The sequence below is a fragment of the Tachypleus tridentatus genome, chromosome 12, assembly GCF_004210375.1.
Source record: "Tachypleus tridentatus isolate NWPU-2018 chromosome 12, ASM421037v1, whole genome shotgun sequence".
NCBI lineage: Eukaryota > Metazoa > Arthropoda > Merostomata > Xiphosura > Limulidae > Tachypleus > Tachypleus tridentatus.
The window spans coordinates 136,468,369-136,492,712 of NC_134836.1; the positions used below are offsets into that span (position 1 = coordinate 136,468,369).

Here is a 24,344-nt window from a genome sequence, read left to right on the forward strand (position 1 = left end):
CTGTAATATGTTATACAGAGAAATTATTTCTTTGTAGTACAATTGGAATATGTTATATAGATAAATTCTACGTTTTTACTAGAATGGTAATGTGTTATGTAGATAAACTTTACCTTTGCACTAGAATGGTAATGTGTTATGTAGATAAACTTTACCTTTGCACCAGAATTGCAATATGTTATGTAAATAAATTATACCTTCGTATGTGATTATACTTTAAAAACATTGAATTACACATTTTCATAGTTTCGGATTAAATTTGTCTAAAACTACCACTTGGAGTTGACCATCTAAAGTATTTTGAATACATGTTTAAAGGATTTTGCCAACAGGTGAAGAAGGAAAATTATAAATATAATTAGAAAACGTCTTTTACGGTTGTCGTTGTTTTTATAAACGACAGAAGTTTTATTTAAAATATTAATAGAAGAAACTGTTTTATAAAAGCTATTGAAACATAATAAAACAACAAAATAATGAGATAATTTTCATATTAATAAACTATATCCAGCATGAATCTGATTATATTCAGCAGATGAAAACTAAAAGAAATATTCTACGTCAGTGATCCAACGTTGTTCTGAATCCATTTTAGGTAGGAACTGACTCGGGTATAAACCCCTGGATGATGCGGGTCTCCACATGCTACCCCAAAAGAAACTATTCCAACAATATACCACTGACCTCTATCTTTCAGTAAAAGGGGACCTCCGGAATCTCCCTATTAAAAAAGGTAACTTACGAAGTAGGATAAAAAGAACACTTATTATAAAAGTAACATTTTCTTTTATCAAGAGTAAACACAGAATAATTGTAAATAATAGTGTTTATTTAATTAAATTATTTATTTAGCACACATATATATTTATAGTGAAACCTTTCATAATTCAAGGAAAAGTATATTGTTAATGGAATTGTGATTAGTTGTAATTTGAAAGTCAGTTGAAATATTTTAAACTTTCGCTCTAAACACTCACCAGGTGAAAGGGATCCCAACCACTAAATATATATAAATATTTTATTCCAATTTTTACAAAGTGATTATAGTTTTAAAACTTATGTTTTAATGAAAACTATGAAATACAAATACTCCCCAGTCACCGATATATTTAGTATTTATAATAAATTCAAATGACTGGAACGTTTTACAAACAGCGAGTACATTTATAGGCTTAGAAAACAACTGTGTTATTAGGGCTATAACCAAACGTTTGTGTATGTCATTGTTGTTAATAAATCCAGATACAGATATTTTTAAACGGTACTGATTTTCGTTCAACTATAGCCTGTAGGTTCTTAGTGTATTATAACATAGTTTATAGTTCAACTATAGCCTGTAGGTTCTTAGTGTATTATAACATAGTTTATAGTTCAACTATAGCCTGTAGGTTCTTAGTGTATTATAACATAGTTTATAGTTTAACTATAGCCTGTAGGTTCTTAGTGTATTATAACATAGTCTATATTGTTTAACTATAGCCTGTAGGTTCTTAGTGTATTATAACATAGTTTATAGTTTAACTATAGCCTGTAGGTTCTTAGTGTATTATAACATAGTTTATAGTTTAACTATAGCCTGTAGGTTCTTAGTGTATTATAACATAGTTTATAGTTTAACTATAGCCTGTAGGTTCTTAGTGTATTATAACATAGTTTATAGTTTAACTATAGCCTGTAGGTTCTTAGTGTATTATAACATAGTTTATAGTTTAACTATAGCCTGTAGGTTCTTAGTGTATTATAACATAGTTTATAGTTTAACTATAGCCTGTAGGTTCTTAGTGTATTATAACATAGTTTATAAAATGTTTCCAAACCATTTTACTGTTTCTCTAATGAACACCAGCAACAGATACATGAAATATTAATTAACTATTTTATGTTTATGATTGTCTATAGTAAACAACACAGAAATTAATAAAAATATATTCAATACTAATATACTGATTTCATTTTAATCACATTTATAAAATAAATTATCATAAAACTATGGTCAGTATTACTCCCTTCAACCTCTGTTTCGTAAATATTGACTTCAGGTTATTTATGTACTTGTTAATTGACTTCTACATACATCTCAATGTAAAAGCTAAGCCTAATTAAAACTCCATTTTATAGTATAGAATAATAACTGGATGGGAGAAGTAATATCTATCGGTGTTTACGTGCTACCTTACACGTTTTTAATCGGTCGGTAAAATGACCAAGCCACTTGGTTAAATCATCTACTTGTTTTTATTCATGAAACAAGTGAAGTATGTATTACACATCATAGACTGGATTGTTTACCCTAGATAATATTACCTGACATGCGTCCTTCTTTCCACCAGACTCTGCTGCACACAGTTGTTCTGATACAATACCTCGAGGAAGTCGCGAGAAGGTGATGTTGGAATAAGCGTTTTTACAAACACTGTTTGAAACAATATTCAACTGTGCTTTACGGAGAACTTTACTCCTTTTACCTCCTGAATATAAATCACGTACATGAAGAGAGGGAATAAAAGATTATTAGTGAAGCTACCATGTCACTAACTATACATTATATTACACACATTACACTGAATAACTTAAGCCTACACAATACTGTTATTAAAGTCACCATGCCACCTACTATACTTTACGGACGTTACACCGGATAACTTCAGTGTACATAGACATGTATAACTCACCAAATTCCAGGTCTCCCCATCCTAAGACAATTACAGATTTGTTTGACAAGTTTGTTCGATGAAGTGCCGGACTTGGAAGACACACAGTGAAGAAACCAACTCCGGTGATTGGTCGAACTAGTTTTATCAGAGCAATATCGTAATATTCTTCATTTGAAAAGTACTTTTCATGAATCTTGATTTGTTGAACACGGTATAACGTTCCTTCGTTTTCGGTGTGCGCTTTAAATCGAATTCTGTATCTGGAAGCGGCTCTAGAAAGATGTAAGCAAATATAAAGTGTTAAATAAAGATGTTCAGATATTCACGTACATATACTTTCACAGATAAGACACTCTGTTCAAAATTGAAACTGGAATAATTTATTGTCCAATTAAGATTTACTTAATTTAAATAAGTTTGTTTGTTTGTTTTTGAATTTCGCACAAAGTTACTCGAGGGCTATCTATGCTAGCCATCCCTAATTTAGTAGTGTAAGACTCGAGGGAAGACAGCTAATCATCACCACTCACCGCCAACTCTTGGGCTACTCTTTTACTAACGAATAGTGGGATTGATCGTCACATTATAACACCCCCACGGCTGAAAAGGCGAGCATCTTTGGCGCGACGGGGATGCGAACCCGCAACCCTCAGATTACGAGTCGCACGCCTTAACACGCTTGGCCATGCCGGGCCCATTTAAATAAGGTTAATTTTAATATATAAAAATATCAACATTTATCATTTACAGATGGCGCAGTGGTATAAAAGCAACCAAAACGTTATTGTTTTGAAATAAGCACAAAGTTACATGATGGGCTACGTGTGCTCTGCCCACTTCGGGTATTGAAAACCTGTTTTTAGCGTTGTAACTCCGCAGACAATCTGCTATGTCACTGGGGGACTAAACTAAACGTATAATATCCAAATATATTTGTAATTTATATGAGAACGTCTATGTTTTGTTTTATATATATAATAACGAAGCATATCTAAAACAGTAGAAACTTTAAAACTTACAGTTTCAGATAGAAACAGTGAGCTGCACTGATTAAATATTGGGCAGAAATAAAACTAGCGCCACAAATGTATCTTCGTTTTGATCCATAAGTTGCTTCTAAACGAACCTTGAAAATCAAATGTAAACATTGTTATTTTAACCATTTTAGAAAGTTGTATATAAATTAGTAAAAACTATAACATCTAAAAAAAATCTTTGTATGATTATTAAATTAAAACGAAATCCTAGCAATAAAGATAAAACTATTCTTACATTCAGTGAGCAATAAAAAATTTAATATCACATTTAATAAGTTCTATTAACCAATAGTGTGTGGTTTTGTATTTAAAAAGTACTAATAACCAATAGTGTGTAATATTGTATTTAAAAAACTAATAACCAATTGTGTGTAGTTTTGTAATTAAAAAGTACTAATAACCAATAGTGCATAGTTTTGTAATTAAAAAGTACTAATAACCAATAGTGCATAGTTTTTTAATTAAAAAGTATTAATAACCAATTCTGTGTAGTTTTGTAATTAAAAAGTACTAATAACCAATAGTGTGTAGTTTTGTATTAAAAAAGTACTAATAACCAATAGTGTGTAGTTTTGTATTAAAAGTACTAATAACCAATAGTGTGTAGTTTTGTATTAAAAAAGTACTAATAACCAAGAGTGTGTAGTTTTGTATTAAAAAAGCATAAATAATAATATTGTGTACTTTTGTATTTAAAAAGTACTAATAACCAATAGTGTGGTGTTTTGTATTTAAGAAGTACTAATAACCAATAGTGCATAGTTTTGTATTAAAAAAGTACTAATAACCAATAGTGTGTAATTTTGTAGTAAAAAGTACTAATAACCAATAGTGCATAGTTTTGTATTAAAAAAGCATAAATAACCAATTGTGTGTACTTTTGTATTTAAAAAGTACTAATAACCAATTGTGTGTAGTTTTGTATTTAAAAAGTACTAATAACCAATTGTGTATAGTTTTGTATTTAAAAAAGTACTAATAACCAATAGTGGGTAGTTTTGTATTTCAGAAGCACTAATAACAAATATTGTGTAGATTTGTATTTAAAAAGTTGTACCATAGTGTGATGTTTTGTACTTAAAATGTACTAATAACCAATTGTGTGTAGTTTTGTATTAAAAAAGTACTAATAACCAACTGTGTGTAGTTTTGTATGTAAAAAGGTACTAATAACCAATAGTGCATAGTTTTGTATTTAAAAAAGTACTAATAACCAATAGTGGGTAGTTTTGTATTTAAAAAAGTACTAATAATCAACTGTGTGTAGTTTTGTATGTAAAAAATTACTAATAACCAATTGTGTGTAGTTTTGTATGTAAAAAAGTACTAATAACCAATTGTGTGTAGTTTTGTATGTAAAAAGTACTAATAACCAATTGTGTGTAGTTTTGTATGTAAAAAAGTACTAATAACCAATTGTGTATAGTTTTGTATTTAAAAAAGTACTAATAACCAATAGTGCATAGTTTTGTATTAAAAAAGTACTAATAACCAACTGTGTGTAGTTTTGTATGTAAAAAGGTACTAATAACCAATAGTGCATAGTTTTGTATTTAAAAAAGTACTAATAACCAATAGTGGGTAGTTTTGTATTTAAAAAAGTACTAATAATCAACTGTGTGTAGTTTTGTATGTAAAAAATTACTAATAACCAATTGTGTGTAGTTTTGTATGTAAAAAAGTACTAATAACCAATTGTGTGTAGTTTTGTATGTAAAAAAGTACTAATAACCAATTGTGTGTAGTTTTGTATTAAAAAAGTACTAATAACCAATAGTGTGTAGTTTTGTATTAAAAAAGCATAAATAATAATATTGTGTAGTTTTGTATTAAAAAAGTACTAATAACCAATTGTGTGTAGTTTTGTAATTAAAAAGTACTAATAACCAATAGTGCATAGTTTTGTAATTAAAAAGTACTAATAACCAATAGTGTGTGGTTTTGTAGTTAAAAAGTACTAATAACCAATAGTGTGTACTTTTGTATTTAAAAAGTACTAATAACCAATTGTGTGTAGTTTTGTATTTAAAAAGTACTAATAACCAATTGTGTGTACTTTTGTATTTAAAAAGTACTAATAACCAATTGTGTGTAGTTTTGTATTAAAAAAGTACTAATAACCAATAGTGTGTAGTTTTGTATTAAAAAAGCATAAATAATAATATTGTGGTGTTTTGTAATTAAAAAGCATAAATAACCAATTGTGTGTACTTTTGTATTTAAAAAGTACTAATAACCAATTGTGTGTAGTTTTGTATTTAAAAAGTACTAATAACCAATTGTGTATAGTTTTGTATTTAAAAAAGTACTAATAACCAATAGTGGGTAGTTTTGTATTTCAGAAGCACTAATAACAAATATTGTGTAGATTTGTATTTAAAAAGTTGTACCATAGTGTGATGTTTTGTACTTAAAATGTACTAATAACCAATTGTGTGTAGTTTTGTATGTAAAAAAGTACTAATAACCAATTGTGTGTAGTTTTGTAATTAAAAAGTACTAATAACCAATAGTGCATAGTTTTTTAATTAAAAAGTATTAATAACCAATTGTGTGTAGTTTTGTAATTAAAAAGTACTAATAACCAATAGTGTGTAGTTTTGTATTAAAAAGTACTAATAACCAATAGTGCATAGTTTTGTATTAAAAAAGTACTAATAACCAATAGTGTGTAGTTTTGTATTAAAAAAGTACTAATAACCAAGAGTGTGTAGTTTTGTATTAAAAAAGCATAAATAATAATATTGTGTACTTTTGTATTTAAAAAGTACAAATAACCAATAGTGTGGTGTTTTGTATTTAAGAAGTACTAATAACCAATAGTGCATAGTTTTGTATTAAAAAAGTACTAATAACCAATAGTGTGTAATTTTGTAGTAAAAAGTACTAATAACCAATAGTGCATAGTTTTGTATTAAAAAAGCATAAATAACCAATTGTGTGTACTTTTGTATTTAAAAAGTACTAATAACCAATTGTGTGTAGTTTTGTATTTAAAAAGTACTAATAACCAATTGTGTATAGTTTTGTATTTAAAAAAGTACTAATAACCAATAGTGGGTAGTTTTGTATTTCAGAAGCACTAATAACAAATATTGTGTAGATTTGTATTTAAAAAGTTGTACCATAGTGTGATGTTTTGTACTTAAAATGTACTAATAACCAATAGTGCATAGTTTTGTATTTAAAAAAGTACTAATAACCAATAGTGCATAGTTTTGTATTAAAAAAGTACTAATAACCAACTGTGTGTAGTTTTGTATGTAAAAAGGTACTAATAACCAATAGTGCATAGTTTTGTATTTAAAAGTACTAATAACCAATTCTGTGTAGTTTTGTAATTAAAAAGTACTAATAACCAATAGTGTGTAGTTTTGTATTAAAAAAGTACTAATAACCAATAGTGCATAGTTTTGTATTAAAAAAGTACTAATAACCAATAGTGTGTAGTTTTGTATTAAAAAAGTACTAATAACCAAGAGTGTGTAGTTTTGTATTAAAAAAGCATAAATAATAATATTGTGTACTTTTGTATTTAAAAAGTACTAATAACCAATTGTGTGTAGTTTTGTATTTAAAAAGTACTAATAACCAAATGTGTGTAGTTTTGTATGTAAAAAGTACTAACAACCAAATGTGTGTAGTTTTGTATGTAAAAAGTACTTATAACCAATAGTGAGATGTAGTTTTGTAATTAACAAGTACTTATAACCAATAGTGAGATGTAGTTTTGTAATTAACAAGTACTTATAACCAATAGTGTGTAGTTTTGTAATTAAAAAGTACTAATAACCAATAGTGTGTAGTTTTGTAATTAACAAGTACTTATAACCAATAGTGTGTAGTTTTGTAATTAACAAGTACTTATAACCAATAGTGAGATGTAGTTTTGTAATTAACAAGTACTTATAACCAATAGTGAGATGTAGTAATCGGCACAATGAAATGTATTGTCAGTAACATATTTTCATTTTCTACTGCACCTAATTTCGATTACAGTGAGTATTGTGGAAAATACAAACATTAAACTGGTTTGTTTTGGAAGTTTGCAAAAAGTTACATGGCATCCCTTTCTAATTTTACTGCATAATGGAAAATAGCTAGTCACTGCCAGTCACTCTCAACTCTCAGTGTATTCTTTTACCAAGTAAACCAAGAGGATTGCATTTTCTAAATCATACACTGCCCTCTCCTATCATTAAAGCACTATACAAACAAGTCCCTTAACAACTTGTCCAAAAATCTGACAAGATTATTTTATCATTGTATCATCTCCAAAGAAGAAGGAATCATCAACAGCCTTGGCTCTTGAAATGTTGGATAATAGTAAATCAATTTACAAGACCTCAACCTTTTTTATTATAAACTACATTTTGTTCGATTTTATTGCTCATAACCAGTCTAACCTCAAATTGAAATTCTTTTGAAAGCAGGACTAAAATAAATTAATCTATGAGATCTTGAATTTGGTTAAATAGATTATTCAAAAGGATTTGATCTTATCAGTCCAAAGTGGTATTTAGATCTGAAATCGATTAGTAGTACCCTGACAGAGCAATGATATAAAAGTTTGTAATTAAAAGAAACAAACAAAGGAACTGCAGAACTCTTCTGTAAGCCATTCTGCCTTGACTGAAAACTATTACAATAAAATAATTTGAATCACTCAGACAGTGTCATGAATTTTAGGTATAGCTTTCTTACGTTCCAGCTATTTAATTTACCATGTGCTGCTTATCCACATTAATTACTGTTACTTATTTTACTTTCTGATGTTTTAGTAAATCACAAAAATCATGTTATCTGTAGTTAATTTACTTACACCAACGAGTGTGAAGATTAGATAATGTTATTAAAAGTCCAGCACTCACCATCCAAGGCCAAGAGTATGGTTCAACTACTACACCGCCGTACACAACTTTAATCAATGAACGACGTCTTCTTATAAGAATTGAACTTTTGTTGAATCGAATCCCACATCCTACAACATAAAGGTTTATTCAAACTAATATAATTTTATAATAGAACCTTATTCTAAGAGAGTATAATTACTGTATTTTTCAATTATTTTATCCATGACCTCCAGTGAAACAGCAGTATATCTGCGGACTCACACTGCTATAAACGAGGTTTCGATACCTGTGGTGAGCAAAGATTGCCCGTTGTATAACTTTGTGTTTAATTATAGTCAATCACAAAATATTTTCAGGAATTCATTAATAATGTACAAAGATAAAATATTGATATTTCCTTACACCTACAAATATTTATATAACAAAAACAGAATCCTTTATTAGAAACAACTCTCATTATTAAAAGGAAATACTTTTCATAATTTAGTTAATGGTTAATAAAATACAAGCATAAGTTACATAAAAATGAAACAGTTCTAATCAACAAAATACAATTATCGTATCAGAATCTGTTCGTTTACAAACATAAAATGTTCAAATGGTCAATGCCTCATGAACAACAGTGTATTCATAGCTCATGATGGATCAAAATATCAGAACTATACATTCATGTCTAATGAATCAAAACTTAACCTTTTGTGATCCAGAAGAAACATTTTGGAGAAGCTCTAAAAGTTAAGGGACAAAACTAACAGTTTACTATGAAAATAAAGTTTGGTCATATGGATATGATGCAATGTGTTGAAAGTACAGTTTATCAGTAGATTCAGTATACAATACAACAATGTGACTTGTTGAAAGTACAATTTATCAGTAGATTCAGTATACAATACAACAATGTGACTTGTTGAAAGTACAGTTTATCAGTAAATTCAGAACACAATACAACATTATGATGTATTGCAAATAAGTTCATTAGTAGATACAGCACACAATAAAACAATGTGATGAATTGTAGATACAGTTTATCAGTAGATTCATTACACAATACAGCAATGTAATTGTTCAAAGTACAGTTTATCAGTAAATTTAGTGCATAATACAACAATGAGATGTGTTGTAAGCACAGTTTATCAGTAAATTCAGTACACAATACAACATTGTGGTGTATTGTAAGTAAGTTCATCAGTGGATACCTTACACAATAAAAAAATGTGATGAATTGTAAATAGTTTATTAGTAGATTCAGTACACAATAACACAATGTGATGTCTTGTAAATACAATTTATCAGCACTTTCAATCCACGAGAAAACAATATGAGGTGTTATAAAAACACTTTACCAGTAGATACAGTACACAATACAACAATATGATGTATTGTAAGTACAGTTTATCAGTAAATTCAGTACATAATACAACAATGTGATGTGTTGTAGGTACAGTTTTTAAGTATATTCAGTAAAAAATACAATAATGTGGTGTGTTGTAAGTACAGTTTATCAGTATATTCAGTACACAATACAACAATGTGATGTGTTGTAAGTACAATTTATCAGCATTTTCAATCCGGGAGAAAGTAATGTGATGGCGTGTCAGGACACTTTATCAGTAGATACAGTACACAATACAGCAATGTATTTGTTCTAAGTACAGTTTATCAGTAGATTCAGTACATAATACAACAATGAAACGTGTTGTAAGTACAATTTATCACCAGAATCAGTAAACAATATAACAATGTGATAAACAATATAACAATGTGATATGTACAATTTATCACCAGAATCAGTAAACAATATAACAATGTGATATGTTGTAATTACCCTTTTCATGTAGATTCACCACACAATACAACAATGTGATATGTTGTAAGTACAGTTTATCAGTAGATTCACCACACAATACAAGAATGTGATGTGTTGTAAGTAAGTTCATCAGTAGATACTGTACTGGATAAACTAACTGTTAGTAAATTAAATTGTTCTAGCTCTGAAACTAACAATGACTAGAGACGTGTGTTGGTATTATGTACAAAGTGTTCTGGCTCTGAACCTAACGATCACTAGAGATGCGTGTTGGTATTATATATATATAGTGTTCTGGCTCTGAACCTAACGATCACTAGAGATGCGTGTTGGTATTATATATATATAGTGTTCTGGCTCTGAACCTAATGATCACTAGAGATGTGTGTTGTTGTTATATGTAAAGTGTTCTGGCTGTGAAACTAATGATCACTAGAGATGTGTGTTGGTATTATATATATATAGTGTTCTGGCTCTGAACCTAATGATCACTAGAGACGTGTGTTGGTATTATATATATATAGTGTTCTGGCTCTGAACCTAACGATCACTAGAGATGCGTGTTGGTATTATATATATATAGTGTTCTGGCTCTGAACCTAACGATCACTAGAGATGCGTGTTGGTATTATATATATATAGTGTTCTGGCTCTGAACCTAACGATCACTAGAGATGTGTGTTGTTGTTTTATATATAGTGTTCTGGCTCTGAACCTAATGATCACTAGAGACGTGTGTTGGTATTATGTACAAAGTGTTCTGGCTCTGAACCTAATGATCACTAGAGACGTGTGTTGGTATTATGTACAAAGTGTTCTGGCTCTGAACCTAATGATCACTAGAGATGCGTGTTGGTATTATATATATATAGTGTTCTGGCTCTGAACCTAACGATCACTAGAGATGCGTGTTGGTATTATATATATATAGTGTTCTGGCTCTGAACCTAATGATCACTAGAGACGTGTGTTGGTATTATATATATATAGTGTTCTGGCTCTGAACCTAACGATCACTAGAGATGCGTGTTGGTATTATATATATATAGTGTTCTGGCTCTGAACCTAATGATCACTAGAGACGTGTGTTGGTATTATGTACAAAGTGTTCTGGCTCTGAACCTAATGATCACTAGAGACGTGTGTTGGTATTATGTACAAAGTGTTCTGGCTCTGAAACTAACGATCACTAGAGACGTGTGTTGGTATTATATATATATATAGTGTTCTGGCTCTGAACCTAATGATCACTAGAGACGTGTGTTGGTATTATGTACAAAGTGTTCTGGCTCTGAACCTAACGATCACTAGAGATGTGTGTTGTTGTTATATGTAAAGTGTTCTGGCTGTGAACGTAAGGATAACCAGGATCATATTTCAAACTGTGGAATAAGAATGGGCCTGTCGATGAATTATTCAAGTTTTTGATGTACACTCAATAGAATGACGTTTTGTTGTGAAACCTCAAATTAGACACACTGGGCTAGCCTTTCTATTCTCCCAGAAGGTATCGAAACCTGATTTTTCGTAATAAACAATCCGACTTATCTCTGAGTCACTAGAGGGCCTCATGATAATATATAAAGCTACAAGTAGCATCATTAAACAAGCATATCTTACATCAATACATTTATCGTAATACATGCATAACACACATTCTAGCTTGCATTTCAGTTGCTGTTTTTTTTGCCGCCTATAAATTAACTTTTAATTCATATTTCAGTTGATAAAAAGATGTGACTATAAGTGTTATTCCATAACTAAACTTTAAGTTTCAAAATTAGTTTATACATTGGTGGACAAGTTACTGAACATAATTTTTAACATTAAGTTTGAGTGCCCTTTTTGATGAAAGCCGTTGTCTACAAACTGTGTAACGTAAACACATAATTAATGTATAATAAAGATTTAATCACATCACTTAATTTATATAAGTTTACAGTAGATTATTTATAACAGTAAACGTTTGTGTCGAAACGTCTTACAACATATTATAACTGTTTTAAATCATACGTGGCTTTACTTTCTGCTTTTGAATTAAATGTGAAAGTTATGATACGAAAATATAATATTACATACATTAAGAACATCCTTACTCAAAAATTGTCAATAGTTTTATTTAATAACAGGATATGTTTTTGAATTTCGCGCAAAGCTGCGTGAGGGCTATTGGCGCTAGCTGTCCCTAATTCAATAGTGTAAGACCAGAGAGAAGGGAATTAGTCATCACCACCCACCACCGACTCTCGGACTCCTCTTTTACCAATGAATAGTGGGATTCACCGTAACACAATAACGCCAAAATAACTAAAAGGGCGACGCTGTTTGGTGTAGGGGATTCGAACCCGCGTCCCTTGGCTTATGAGTCGAGCGCCTTAACCCTCCGGCCATGCCGGGTCATTATTGTACAATAGAATGCTCATTGTTTTACTTATAACACAATATTTAATGTTTTATTGTGTAACAAAATATTCGTTCTTTTATTCTGTAACGCAATATTTAATGTTTTATTGTGTAATAGAATATTCGTTGTTTTATTGTATAATACAGTATTTAATGTTTTATTGTGTAACAGAATATTCGTTGTTTTATTGTATAACACAGTATTTAATGTTTTATTGTGTAATAGAATATTCGTTGTTTTATTGTGTAATAGAATATTCGTTGTTTTATTGTGTAATAGAATATTCGTTGTTTTATTGTATAATACAGTATTTAATGTTTTATTGTGTAATAGAATATTCGTTGTTTTATTGTATAATATTATTTTATTGTGTAATAAAATATTCGTTCTTTTATTCTGTAACACAACATTTAAAGTTTTATTGTGCAAGAAATTATTCGTTGTTTTATTGTACAATACAATATGCGTTCTTTTATTGTGTAACACAATATTTAATGTTTTATTGTATAATACAATATTTAATGTTTTATTGTGTAACACAATATTTAATGTTTTATTGTATAATACAATATTTAATGTTTTATTGTGTAATAGAATATTCGTTGTTTTATTGTATAATACAGTATTTAATGTTTTATTGTGTAATAGAATATTCGTTGTTTTATTGTATAATACAGTATTTAATGTTTTATTGTGTAATAGAATATTCGTTGTTTTATTGTATAATACAGTATTTAATGTTTTATTGTGTAACAGAATATTCGTTGTTTTATTGTATAATACAGTATTTAATGTTTTATTGTGTAATAGAATATTTGTTGTTTTATTGTATAATATAGTATTTAATGTTTTATTGTGTAATAGAATATTTGTTGTTTTATTGTATAATACAGTATTTAATGTTTTATTGTGTAACAGAATATTCGTTGTTTTATTATATAATACAGTATTTAATGTTTTATTGTGTAACAGAATATTCGTTCTTTTATTCTGTAACGCAATATTTAATGTTTTATTCTGTAAAAGAATATTCCTTGTTTTATTGTATAATACAATATTTAATGTTTTATTGTGTAATAGAATATTCGTTGTTTTATTGTATAATACAGTATTTAATGTTTTATTGTGTAACAGAATATTCGTTGTTTTATTGTATAATACAGTATTTAATGTTTTATTGTGTAATAGAATATTCGTTGTTTTATTGTGTAATAGAATATCTGTTGTTTTATTGTGTAATAGAATATTGTTGTTTTATTGTATAATACAGCATTTAATGTTTTATTGTGTAATAGAATATTCGTTGTTTTATTGTATAATATTATTTTATTGTGTAATAAAATATGTAACACAACATTTAAAGTTTTATTGTGCAAGAAATTATTCGTTGTTTTATTGTACAATACAATATGCGTTCTTTTATTGTGTAACACAATATTTAATGTTTTATTGTATAATACAATATTTAATGTTTTATTGTGTAATAGAATATTCGTTGTTTTATTGTATAATACAGTATTTAATGTTTTATTGTGTAATAGAATATTCGTTGTTTTATTGTATAATACAGTATTTAATGTTTTATTGTGTAATAGAATATTTGTTTTATTGTATAACACAGCATTTAATGTTTTATTGTGTAACAGAATATCTGTTGTTTTATTGTATAATACAGCATTTAATGTTTTATTGTGTAATAGAATATTCGTTGTTTTATTGTATAATATTATTTTATTGTGTAATAAAATATTCGTTCTTTTATTCTGTAACACAACATTTAAAGTTTTATTGTGCAAGAAATTATTCGTTGTTTTATTGTACAATACAATATGCGTTCTTTTATTGTGTAACACAATATTTAATGTTTTATTGTATAATACAATATTTAATGTTTTATTGTGTAATAGAATATTCGTTGTTTTATTGTATAATACAGTATTTAATGTTTTATTGTGTAATAGAATATCTCGTTGTTTTATTGTATAACACAGCATTTAATGTTTTATTGTGTAATAGAATATTCGTTGTTTTATTGTATAATACAGTATTTAATGTTTTATTGTGTAACAGAATATTCGTTGTTTTATTGTATAATACAGTATTTAATGTTTTATTGTGTAATAGAATATTTGTTGTTTTATTGTATAATATAGTATTTAATGTTTTATTGTGTAATAGAATATTTGTTGTTTTATTGTATAATACAGTATTTAATGTTTTATTGTGTAACAGAATATTCGTTGTTTTATTGTATAATACAGTATTTAATGTTTTATTGTATAATATAGTATTTAATGTTTTATTGTGTAATAGGATATTCGTTGTTTTATTCTGTAACACAATATTTAAAGTTTTATTGTGTAAGAAATTATTCGTTGTTTTATTGTATAATATTATTTTATTGTGTAATAGAATGTGCGTTGTTTTATTGTATAATATTATTTTATTGTGTAATAGAATATGCGTTCGTTTATTGTGCAACACAATATTTAATGTTTTATTGTATAATACAATATTCTTTGTTTTATTGTGTAATCCAGTATTTAATGTTTTATTGTGTTATAGAACGCTCGTTGTTTTATTGTGCAATACAATATTTAATATCTTACACGGAAATATTCTTACCAAAAACTTTCAGGTCAGGAACGTTTTCAATAGGGCAGCACACCACTGGTTCTAGTTTTATCCACCGACATATATTAGGATATTCGTTACGAATATTAGACAATACCTTGGGACAGTCATGAATAGGCTTACACTCTCCGTCCTTATTGTCATGAGTACGACATGAACTGTCGTCATTTCGTCGTCGTCGAAGTATATTTGAAGCTGCAATATGTAGAAGTGAGATGAAACTATTTAAGGCCATGAAACACATAACATTTACGTACTATACCCCACACTAATTCAGGTTTAAACTTACTACGTATTAAATTACTGAATTGTCTTAATTCGTAATTAAAATCATTAATTAGATATTAGCTAGTACACATGTTGTACAAGTATGAAAGTGTCTCATCTTAGACCAAAATCTTCTTAATTTAATTGTATTTATAGAGTTACTCAAGTATTGATCATTTCTATTGAGAAAACAATAGTTTGAGAAAAACAGGATTGACCAAGTTTAGAGTGGTGACCAAAAGTAGCCAGCCATTTTAGACATACTGTACTTGTTAAATACTTAGACAGACTCGAACATTAACAACTAATCTTTGTCTTGAAAGTTGAAACTATAAACAGTTTCATGACTTGTAACAAACTAAACTAAACTAACGTGGCAGGGGTTCAGTTTAGAGAGAGAGAAATCAGAAGAGTTCTCTCTCCAACTGGGGTGTTCAGGAACTTTGTAGTTCCTCTTCGTCCCCTTACGTGAGAAATGTTTTAAAATATCCATGGAATTTTTACTTTATTTTTAACACTTCAAAAATATTTGTGAGTGAGAGGAAGGACGGGAGAACTGGACGAAAGCAGCGAAAGTGAAGTGAGCCAGACCTTGGCTCGAGGATGGAGAACCCTGGCGGCTGGCGAATTGGTTTTTAAAATTTACTGTAATTGATTAGATACCCTTGACTGGGTAAACGGCCCTTTTCAGAATGAGGCTGGGACCTACAGGTCCGATGCCAGAGATTTTGCTGTGGGGGGAAACGGGAGTACCCCGAGAAAACCCACTTTCACGGCCTGGGCGCCGAATAGTCTACCCAGATCGTGCCCGGAAGTAGCTGGGAAAGAAAAAAAAAAAAAAACAACCACAAAATTAAAAAAAAACAAAAAAAAACAACTGATGAACTACGTTGATGGTGTACGTGAAAACTGTTAGCTGCAGTCTTGTAGATCGGGTGGCAACTTCATCATGAACTTGTTTCCACACTTGAAGCCCATTGGTGCAACTGAGAAACGTGGTCTTGGTGGTGGAACTACTGGCTGTTCTTCGGTGAGTTGTTCTTCGCTGGTCTGTGATGCTTTGTTTCTTCTCGAGATTTTGGTTTGAGTTTTCTGCGTGGAGGTAGATTGTTTTTCAGTTTGTGCTGTCGCGTCGATGGTTATCTTCGTAATGGTTTGAGCCTGGCTGGTTGTTGAGTTCTGTGGAACTGGGATTGAAGTCTGGCAGGAACTGTCCTTTTTCTTTCTTGAACTACTGGAACTTGGCGTGTTGCCAACAATGGGTGTTGTCTTCTTCTGAGTCGGGTTGTCTGAATCCGTCTTCGTGTTTCTTCTAATACGGTCTGGACTCGGCGGTATTTTGGTATTTTCCTGTTGGAAGATTTCCGTTGGTTGTTTGCGATATCTGGGTGCTTGGTTTGAACCATTCTTGAGTGGTCGTCGATGTGGGCGTTCGGCTCTAAAATGAAATATATGATAATAACAGCCATCTCGTAAAATACAGTCGGCACTGTACTTCGATGTTGTCACTATCTTCATGAAGTGTGTGGGATGATTACTGTTCTTAGAATAAATTCGATGAACTGCGTATACCTTGGCTTGTATTTGGGGTTCTATGGTTTGTCTAATTTCTTCTGGTTGAATTGATGGGTCGCCGCCCCTGAGGAATACAGAATAAAGATTGACTGGACTTTTCGTTGGGGAACAACTTACTTTAAATTCAGTGTTCCATGGCTGGCACAGATAGGTTTGGTCTGCAGTAGTGGCTGGTTGGATGAGGATTCCTCCCCGGCGTAAAATACGGGTCCTGGACGGTTCGATGGTTGCCCCAGGCTTGGCTCGGGCGATCAACGTGGCGACTTGGTACGGCGTGAGGTTCGGCGGTAAGCCGTCGACGATTACAGGCGGCACTAACGGCCTGACTGGCGAGGATGAACGTTTCGTTCTGAATAGCATATTGGCACGTCTGACTTGCTCGGTGGCTAGCTCAGGTCTCTCAAAAAAACACAAAACTTGTAACAACTACAGGTGTAGGTTTTTATTAACCCTACTGTTTGTGAACAAAGGTTTCCCAATTGTTTCTGTATACTCCTTCATAACAAGGATACACAAAGTATGTTTTCAAAGTTTCGTTTTCTGTGTATCTCCTTCAACAAAGGTTTTCAAAGCTTAGTATTACATGTTTTTTGTGTGTGTCTATCTACTTCAACGTGTTTTCAAAGCTTCGTGTTATATGTTTCGTTTTCTGTGTATCTCCTTCAACAAAGGTTTTCAAAGCTTAGTATTATATGTTTTTTGTGTGTGTCTATCTACTTCAACAAAGGTTTTCAAAGCTTCGTGTTATATGTTTCGTTTTCTGTGTATCTCCTTCAACATAGGTTTTCAAAGCTTAGTATTATATGTTTTTTGTGTGTGTCTATCTACTTCAACGTGTTTTCAAAGCTTCGTGTTATATGTTTTGTTTTTGTGTACCTCCTTCAACATAGGTTTTCAAAGCTTCGTGTTATATGTTTTGTTTTTGTGTACCTCCTTCAACATAGGTTTTCAAAGCTTCGTGTTATATGTTTTGTTTTTGTGTACCTCCTTCAACATAGGTTTTCAAAGCTTCGTGTTATATGTTTTGTTTTTGTGTATCTCCTTTATCTAAGACGAATTTATTACTTCTTGATTCTTTGTTGTTAAGCTCGTAGCTGTATAAAGGATTTTATGTGTACTGCCCAGAGTGAGTATTAAACCCCGTTCTTTGGCATTATAAGTTATAAACTAGGGATAGCTGTACCTAAAACACAGTTAAAAATACGATTTGATTTGGTTGGTTTGTTTTGAATATCTCGCAAAACTACTCGAGGGCTGTCTGCGCAAGCCGTCTCTAATTTAGTGACCAGAGTGAAAGCAACTAGTCATCATCATCCACCGCCAATTCTTGTGCTACTCTTCTACCAAAGAATAGTGCTTAAAAATATGAAACATTAAAACATAAACAGTGAGGTTCCTTTAGTTAATGAAGATTTCTAAGGTTTTCTCTGTTAAGATCTATTGTTTGGACATTGTTTCCATAGTCCAAATCTTAATTAAATAAAGTATTTGTTGGTTAGAAGTTAAAACCATGTTTTACCAGGATTTTACGTTAAATAGCTGTAAGTTTTATAATATACATTCAAACATTTTCTATCGACAACAGTTTCTCAGAAATTGTAGAAAATAATATTTGAAACACGTCTTGTATAAAGAGAATTATACTTTAAGACAGGTTACAGTCACTAGAAACTACAAGTAACTACATGGATTAACAGAAACTATTAGTAACTCTGTAAGTCACTACAAACTACAAGTGACCACATGGATTAACAGAAACTATCAGTAACTCTGTAAGTCACTACAAACTACAAGTGACCACATGGATTAACAAAAACTATTAGTAACTCTGTAAGTCACTACAAACTACAAGTAACTACATGGATTAACAGAAACTATTAGTCACTCTGTAAGTCACTACAAACTACAAGTGACTACATGGATTAACAGAAACTGTTAGTAACTCTAAGTCACTACAAACTACAAGTGACTACATGGATTAACAGAAACTATTAGTAACTCTGTAAGTCACTACAAACTACAAGTAACTACATAGATTAACAGAAACTATTAGTAACTCTGTAAGTCACTACAAATTACAAGTAACTACATAGATTAACAGAAACTATTAGTAACACTGTAAGTCACTACAAACTACAAGTAACTACATGGATTAACAGAAACTATTAGTAACTCTGTAAGTCACTACAAACTACAAGTAACTACATGGATTAACAGAAACTATTAGTAACTCTGTAAATCACTACAAATTACAAGTAACTACATAGATTAACAGAAACTATTAGTAACACTGTAAGTCACTACAAACTACAACTGACTACATGGATTAACAGAAACTATTAGTAACTCTGTAAGTCACTACAAACTACAAGTAACTACATAGATTAACAGAAACTATTAGTAACACTGTAAGTCACTACAAACTACAAGTAACTACATAGATTAACAGAAACTATTAGTAACTCTGTAAGTCACTACAAATTACAAGTAACTACATAGATTAACAGAAACTATTAGTAACACTGTAAGTCACTACAAACTACAACTGACTACATGGATTAACAGAAACTATTAGTAACTCTGTAAGTTACTACAAACTACAAGTAACTACATGGGTTAACAGAAACTATTAGTAACTACATGGGTTAACAGAAACTATTAGTAACTCTGTAAGTCACTACAAACTACAAGTAACTACATGGATTAACAGAAACTATTAGTAACTCTGTGTGTCACTACAAACTATATAATACTAAGTTATTTTCTCTCACCTCTACTTCCTAAACCACCGTTAAGGGACTCGATAAATACGTAAAAAAGTACGATAAACAATGGGGAACGAAACATTGTGTGAAAAAACAGTTTGGAAGCTTACTGAATAATCTGGAGACACACAGTTATGTATATATAGACACACTGAGAGATAGATGGCGGTAAAGAGGAAAATGTCTCGCTTTACCTGATTGGTCGAATATCGTAAGAAATCTATTACCTGGTTTATGAACACGTTTTAACTATTTGTTTACATGGATATGAGGAAATCACGATTTATAAAAACCTGTGGAACAGGTAATCGACAATAACTGGAAAACGTGATTAATAAATGTTACTTGTTTGGTTTTTAAACGTGATTCTCTTAGAATTTCTTAACACGCTATAATATGACGCAACAGCCACATAAAGAAATGTTGTGAATACAGTACATTTTATGAACCGATGAGTCTGTATGAAGAAATACTTGCGGACATTTCACCCATCATGGTGATGACGAGAAACCCACTTGAAGTATTCTCAAGACGGCTGGTATGGATATTTAAACTTTTATTAAAATAAAGTACACAATACAGTTTCACCCCCTTGTTTTAGCGTCATATATCTCCAAACTGAGGAACTAGGATAGAGAATATAACCAGCTTCACATTGAGGAACTAGGATAGAGAATATAACCAGAAGGAGCAATGCACGTCTTTCTAATACACGTGAAAATCAAGAATAACTAACCACGTAATTACTTATAAAATAATATATCAATTACAAATTTATAACACAACATAAACTGCTAAAACTGATTTTAGAAGGAAATTTTAAAGGTGGTACAAAGGTACAACTTATCCACACAACTGAGTTACACTATGTTGTATTAATAAAACGTACCTTTGTACCACTGACTAACAATGTTGTATTAATAAAATGTACCTTTGTACCACTGACTTACAGTATGTTGTAATAATAAAATGTACATTTTCTTTGCACCACTGACTTACAGTATGTTGTAATAATAAAATGTACATTTTCTTTGCACCACTGACTTACAGTATATTGTAATAATAAAATGTACCTTTGTACCACTAACTTACAATATGCTGTATTAATAAAATGTACCTTTGTACCACTGACTTACAGTATGTTGTATTAATAAAATTTACCTTTGCACCAATGAGTTACAGCACGTTGTAATAATAAAATGCACTTTTGTACCAGTGATTTACAGTACGTTGTAATAATAAAATGTACCTTTGTATCATTGACTTACAGTATATTGTATTAATAAAATGTACCTTTGTATTGTTTGTTTGTTTTTGAATTTTGCACAAAGCTACTCGAGGGCTATCTGTGCTAGCCGTCCCTAATTTAGCAGTGTAAGACTAGAGGGAAGGCAGCTAGTCATCACCACCCACCGCCAACTCTTGGGCTACTCTCTTACCAACGAATAGTGGGATTGATCGTGACATTATAACGCCCCCACGGCTGAAAGGGCGAGCATGTTTAGCGCGACGGGGATGCGAACCCGCGACCCTCAGATTACGAGTCGCACGCCTTAACACGCTTGGCCATGCCGGGCCTGTACCTTTGTATCATTGACTTACAGTACGTTGTAATAATAAAATGTACCTTTGTATCATTGACATATAGTATGTTGTAATAATAAAATGTACCTTTGTATCATTGACTTACAGTACGTTGTAATAATAAAATGTACCTTTGTATCATTGACTTACAGTACGTTGTAATAATAAAATGTACCTTTGTATCATTGACTTACAGTATGCTGTATTAATAAAATGTACCTTTGTATCATTGACTTACAGTACGTTGTAATAATAAAATGTACCTTTGTATCATTGACTTACAGTACGTTAATAATAAAATTTACCTTTGTATCATTGACTTACAGTACGTTGTAATAATAAAATGTACCTTTGTATCATTGACTTACAGTATGCTGTATTAATAAAATGTATCTTTGTATCATTGACTTACAGTACGTTGTAATAATAAAACGTACCTTTGTATCATTGACTTACAGTATACTGTATTAATAAAATGTACCTTTGTATCATTGACATATAGTATGTTGTAATAATAAAATGTACCTTTGTATCATTGACATATAGTATGTTGTAATAATAAAATGTACCTTTGTATCATTGACTTACAGTACGTTGTAATAATAAAATGTACCTTTGTATCATTGACTTACAGTACGTTGTAATAATAAAATGTACCTTTGTATCATTGACTTACAGTATGCTGTATTAATAAAATGTATCTTTGTATCATTGACTTACAGTACGTTGTAATAATAAAACGTACCTTTGTATCATTGACTTACAGTATACTGTATTAATAAAATGTACCTTTGTATCATTGACATATAGTATGTTGTAATAATAAAATGTACCTTTGTATCATTGACATATAGTATGTTGTAATAATAAAATGTACCTTTGTATCATTGACTTACAGTACGTTGTAATAATAAAATGTACCTTTGTATCATTGACTTACAGTACGTTGTAATAATAAAATGTACCTTTGTATCATTGACTTACAGTATGCTGTATTAATAAAATGCACCTTTGTATCATTGACTTACAGTACGTTGTAATAATAAAATGTACCTTTGTATCATTGACTTACAGTACGTTAATAATAAAATTTACCTTTGTATCATTGACTTACAGTACGTTGTAATAATAAAATGTACCTTTGTATAATTGACTTACAGTATGCTGTATTAATAAAATGAATCTTTGTATCATTGACTTACAGTACGTTGTAATAATAAAACGTACCTTTGTATCATTGACTTACAGTATACTGTATTAATAAAATGTACCTTTGTATCATTGACATATAGTATGTTGTAATAATAAAATGTACCTTTGTACCACTGACTTACAGTACGTTGTAATAATAAAATGTACTTTTGTACCACTGACTTACAGTACGTTGTAATAATAAAATGTACTTTTGTACCACTGACTTACAGTACGTTGTAATAATAAAATGTACCTTTGTATCATTGACATATAGTATGTTGTAATAATAAAATGTACCCCTGTATCATTGACTTACAGTACGTTGTAATAATAAAATGTACCTTTGTATCATTGACTTACAGATTTTGTATTAATAAAACGCCCCTTAGCGCTTTGGAAAACAACCACCACAACAACAGACCAAGTATGCTTCTAAAGTATTTTTAACGCATGTGTGAAACGTTTTACCGACATGATAAAAGTAACACTATAAACTAAATTAGAAAACAACTTTCACCTTTTTTATTAATGATAGAACTTTTATTTAAAACATTAACAAAACAAGCAGACGTATACGGAAGGTCTGCTGTTGAAACATAATAAAACAACAAATTAATAATATAATTTTCATATTAATAAACTATATCCAGCATGAATCTGATTATATTCAGCAGATGAAAACTAAAAGAAATATTCTACGTAAGTGATCCAACGTTGTTTTGGATCCACTTCAGATAGGAACTCACTCAATTCAATGAATAGTATTTTGTTGTTGGACTTGTAATTTAAACTGAAATATTTTCAACTATCGCCCGAAACACTCACCAGGTGAAAGTAGATCCAAACCACTAAATATCTATAAATATTTTATTCTGATTTTTAAAAAGTGACTATAGTTTTAAAACTTAGGTTCTAATGAAAGTTACGAAAAGCAAATACTGTGGTGTCAGTAGTTGTTGGAAATGTCTTATGATCGAGAAATGGGGCACTGTGGGGGCAAGATAGACGCAGGCAGGTACTTGAGCTCTCACCGCCTCACGTGCACGTTAATGCAATCAAGCTCAATCTATGTTCTTGCAAATAAGTTATGATCTAGCTAAGGCAAAGAATAGAGCTTTTACTGTCCACAGGTAATCAACTTCTGAAGAACTTAATATCCGCACTACTAGGAATGTTTCATAAGACTGAGGAAATGCAAAACATTTATTTAAGTACAGTCACACGACATTCTTTAGCCACCTCTAACTAGCAGTCTACACGTAAGCCTAATCAGCATCACTAAACACAAGAAGTTCTTACAAACAAAATTCTGCAGTTCAGACCAAACATTCCATTATCGAGAGCTACTATCATTTTCTACTTGGCTATACCAGCAGACTTTGCAGAAACCAACGAAACAACAATTACCTAATAGTGGTTTTGTGGGTGGAAGGTGTCATCATACAGCCACCCCTTAGATAACCCATAACATCTGATGCCACTGGGATATGTAGAAATCAGAATAGACTGAAAAGCAGCAAAAAGATGGAGAAAAAATCACACATCAATAACATCTCTGTATTGTTGGAAG

General features: G+C 30.4%; 1 protein-coding gene across 3 annotated transcripts; it reads right to left on the minus strand.

Moving 5' to 3' along the window:
• Positions 1-384: 384 nt before the first annotated feature.
• Positions 385-20,158, minus strand: LOC143234815 (clotting factor G beta subunit-like). Of its 3 annotated transcripts, none has more exons than XM_076472456.1 (7): positions 20,003-20,158; positions 15,381-15,584; positions 8,563-8,672; positions 3,674-3,780; positions 2,673-2,926; positions 2,305-2,468; positions 385-721 (listed from the first exon to the last, which is right to left on the minus strand). In XM_076472456.1, the coding sequence occupies exons 1-7, from the start codon at positions 20,076-20,078 to the stop codon at positions 557-559; spliced, it is 1,080 nt and encodes a 359-aa protein (XP_076328571.1). In that variant the 5' UTR covers positions 20,079-20,158; the 3' UTR covers positions 385-556. The 3 variants fall into 3 exon arrangements, with proteins under 3 accessions (XP_076328571.1, XP_076328572.1, XP_076328573.1); XM_076472457.1 differs by having other exon boundaries at positions 385-737; XM_076472458.1 differs by lacking the exon at positions 15,381-15,584 and having other exon boundaries at positions 20,003-20,113.
• Positions 20,159-24,344: the final 4,186 nt, after the last annotated feature.

What these genes read in the sequence shown, in the direction of transcription:
- LOC143234815 (XM_076472456.1), bottom strand. Translation starts at nt 20,078, where the DNA reads ATGTTTCGTTCCCCATTGTTTATCGTACTTTTTTACGTATTTATCGAG. An exon ending in TCCTGACCTGAAAGTTTTTG is followed by an intron (nt 8,673 to 15,380) that starts GTAAGAATATTT and finishes TTTATGTTGTAG; the next exon opens with GATGTGGGATTCGATTCAAC. An exon ending in ATGGGGAGACCTGGAATTTG is followed by an intron (nt 2,469 to 2,672) that starts GTGAGTTATACA and finishes ATTTATATTCAG; the next exon opens with GAGGTAAAAGGAGTAAAGTT.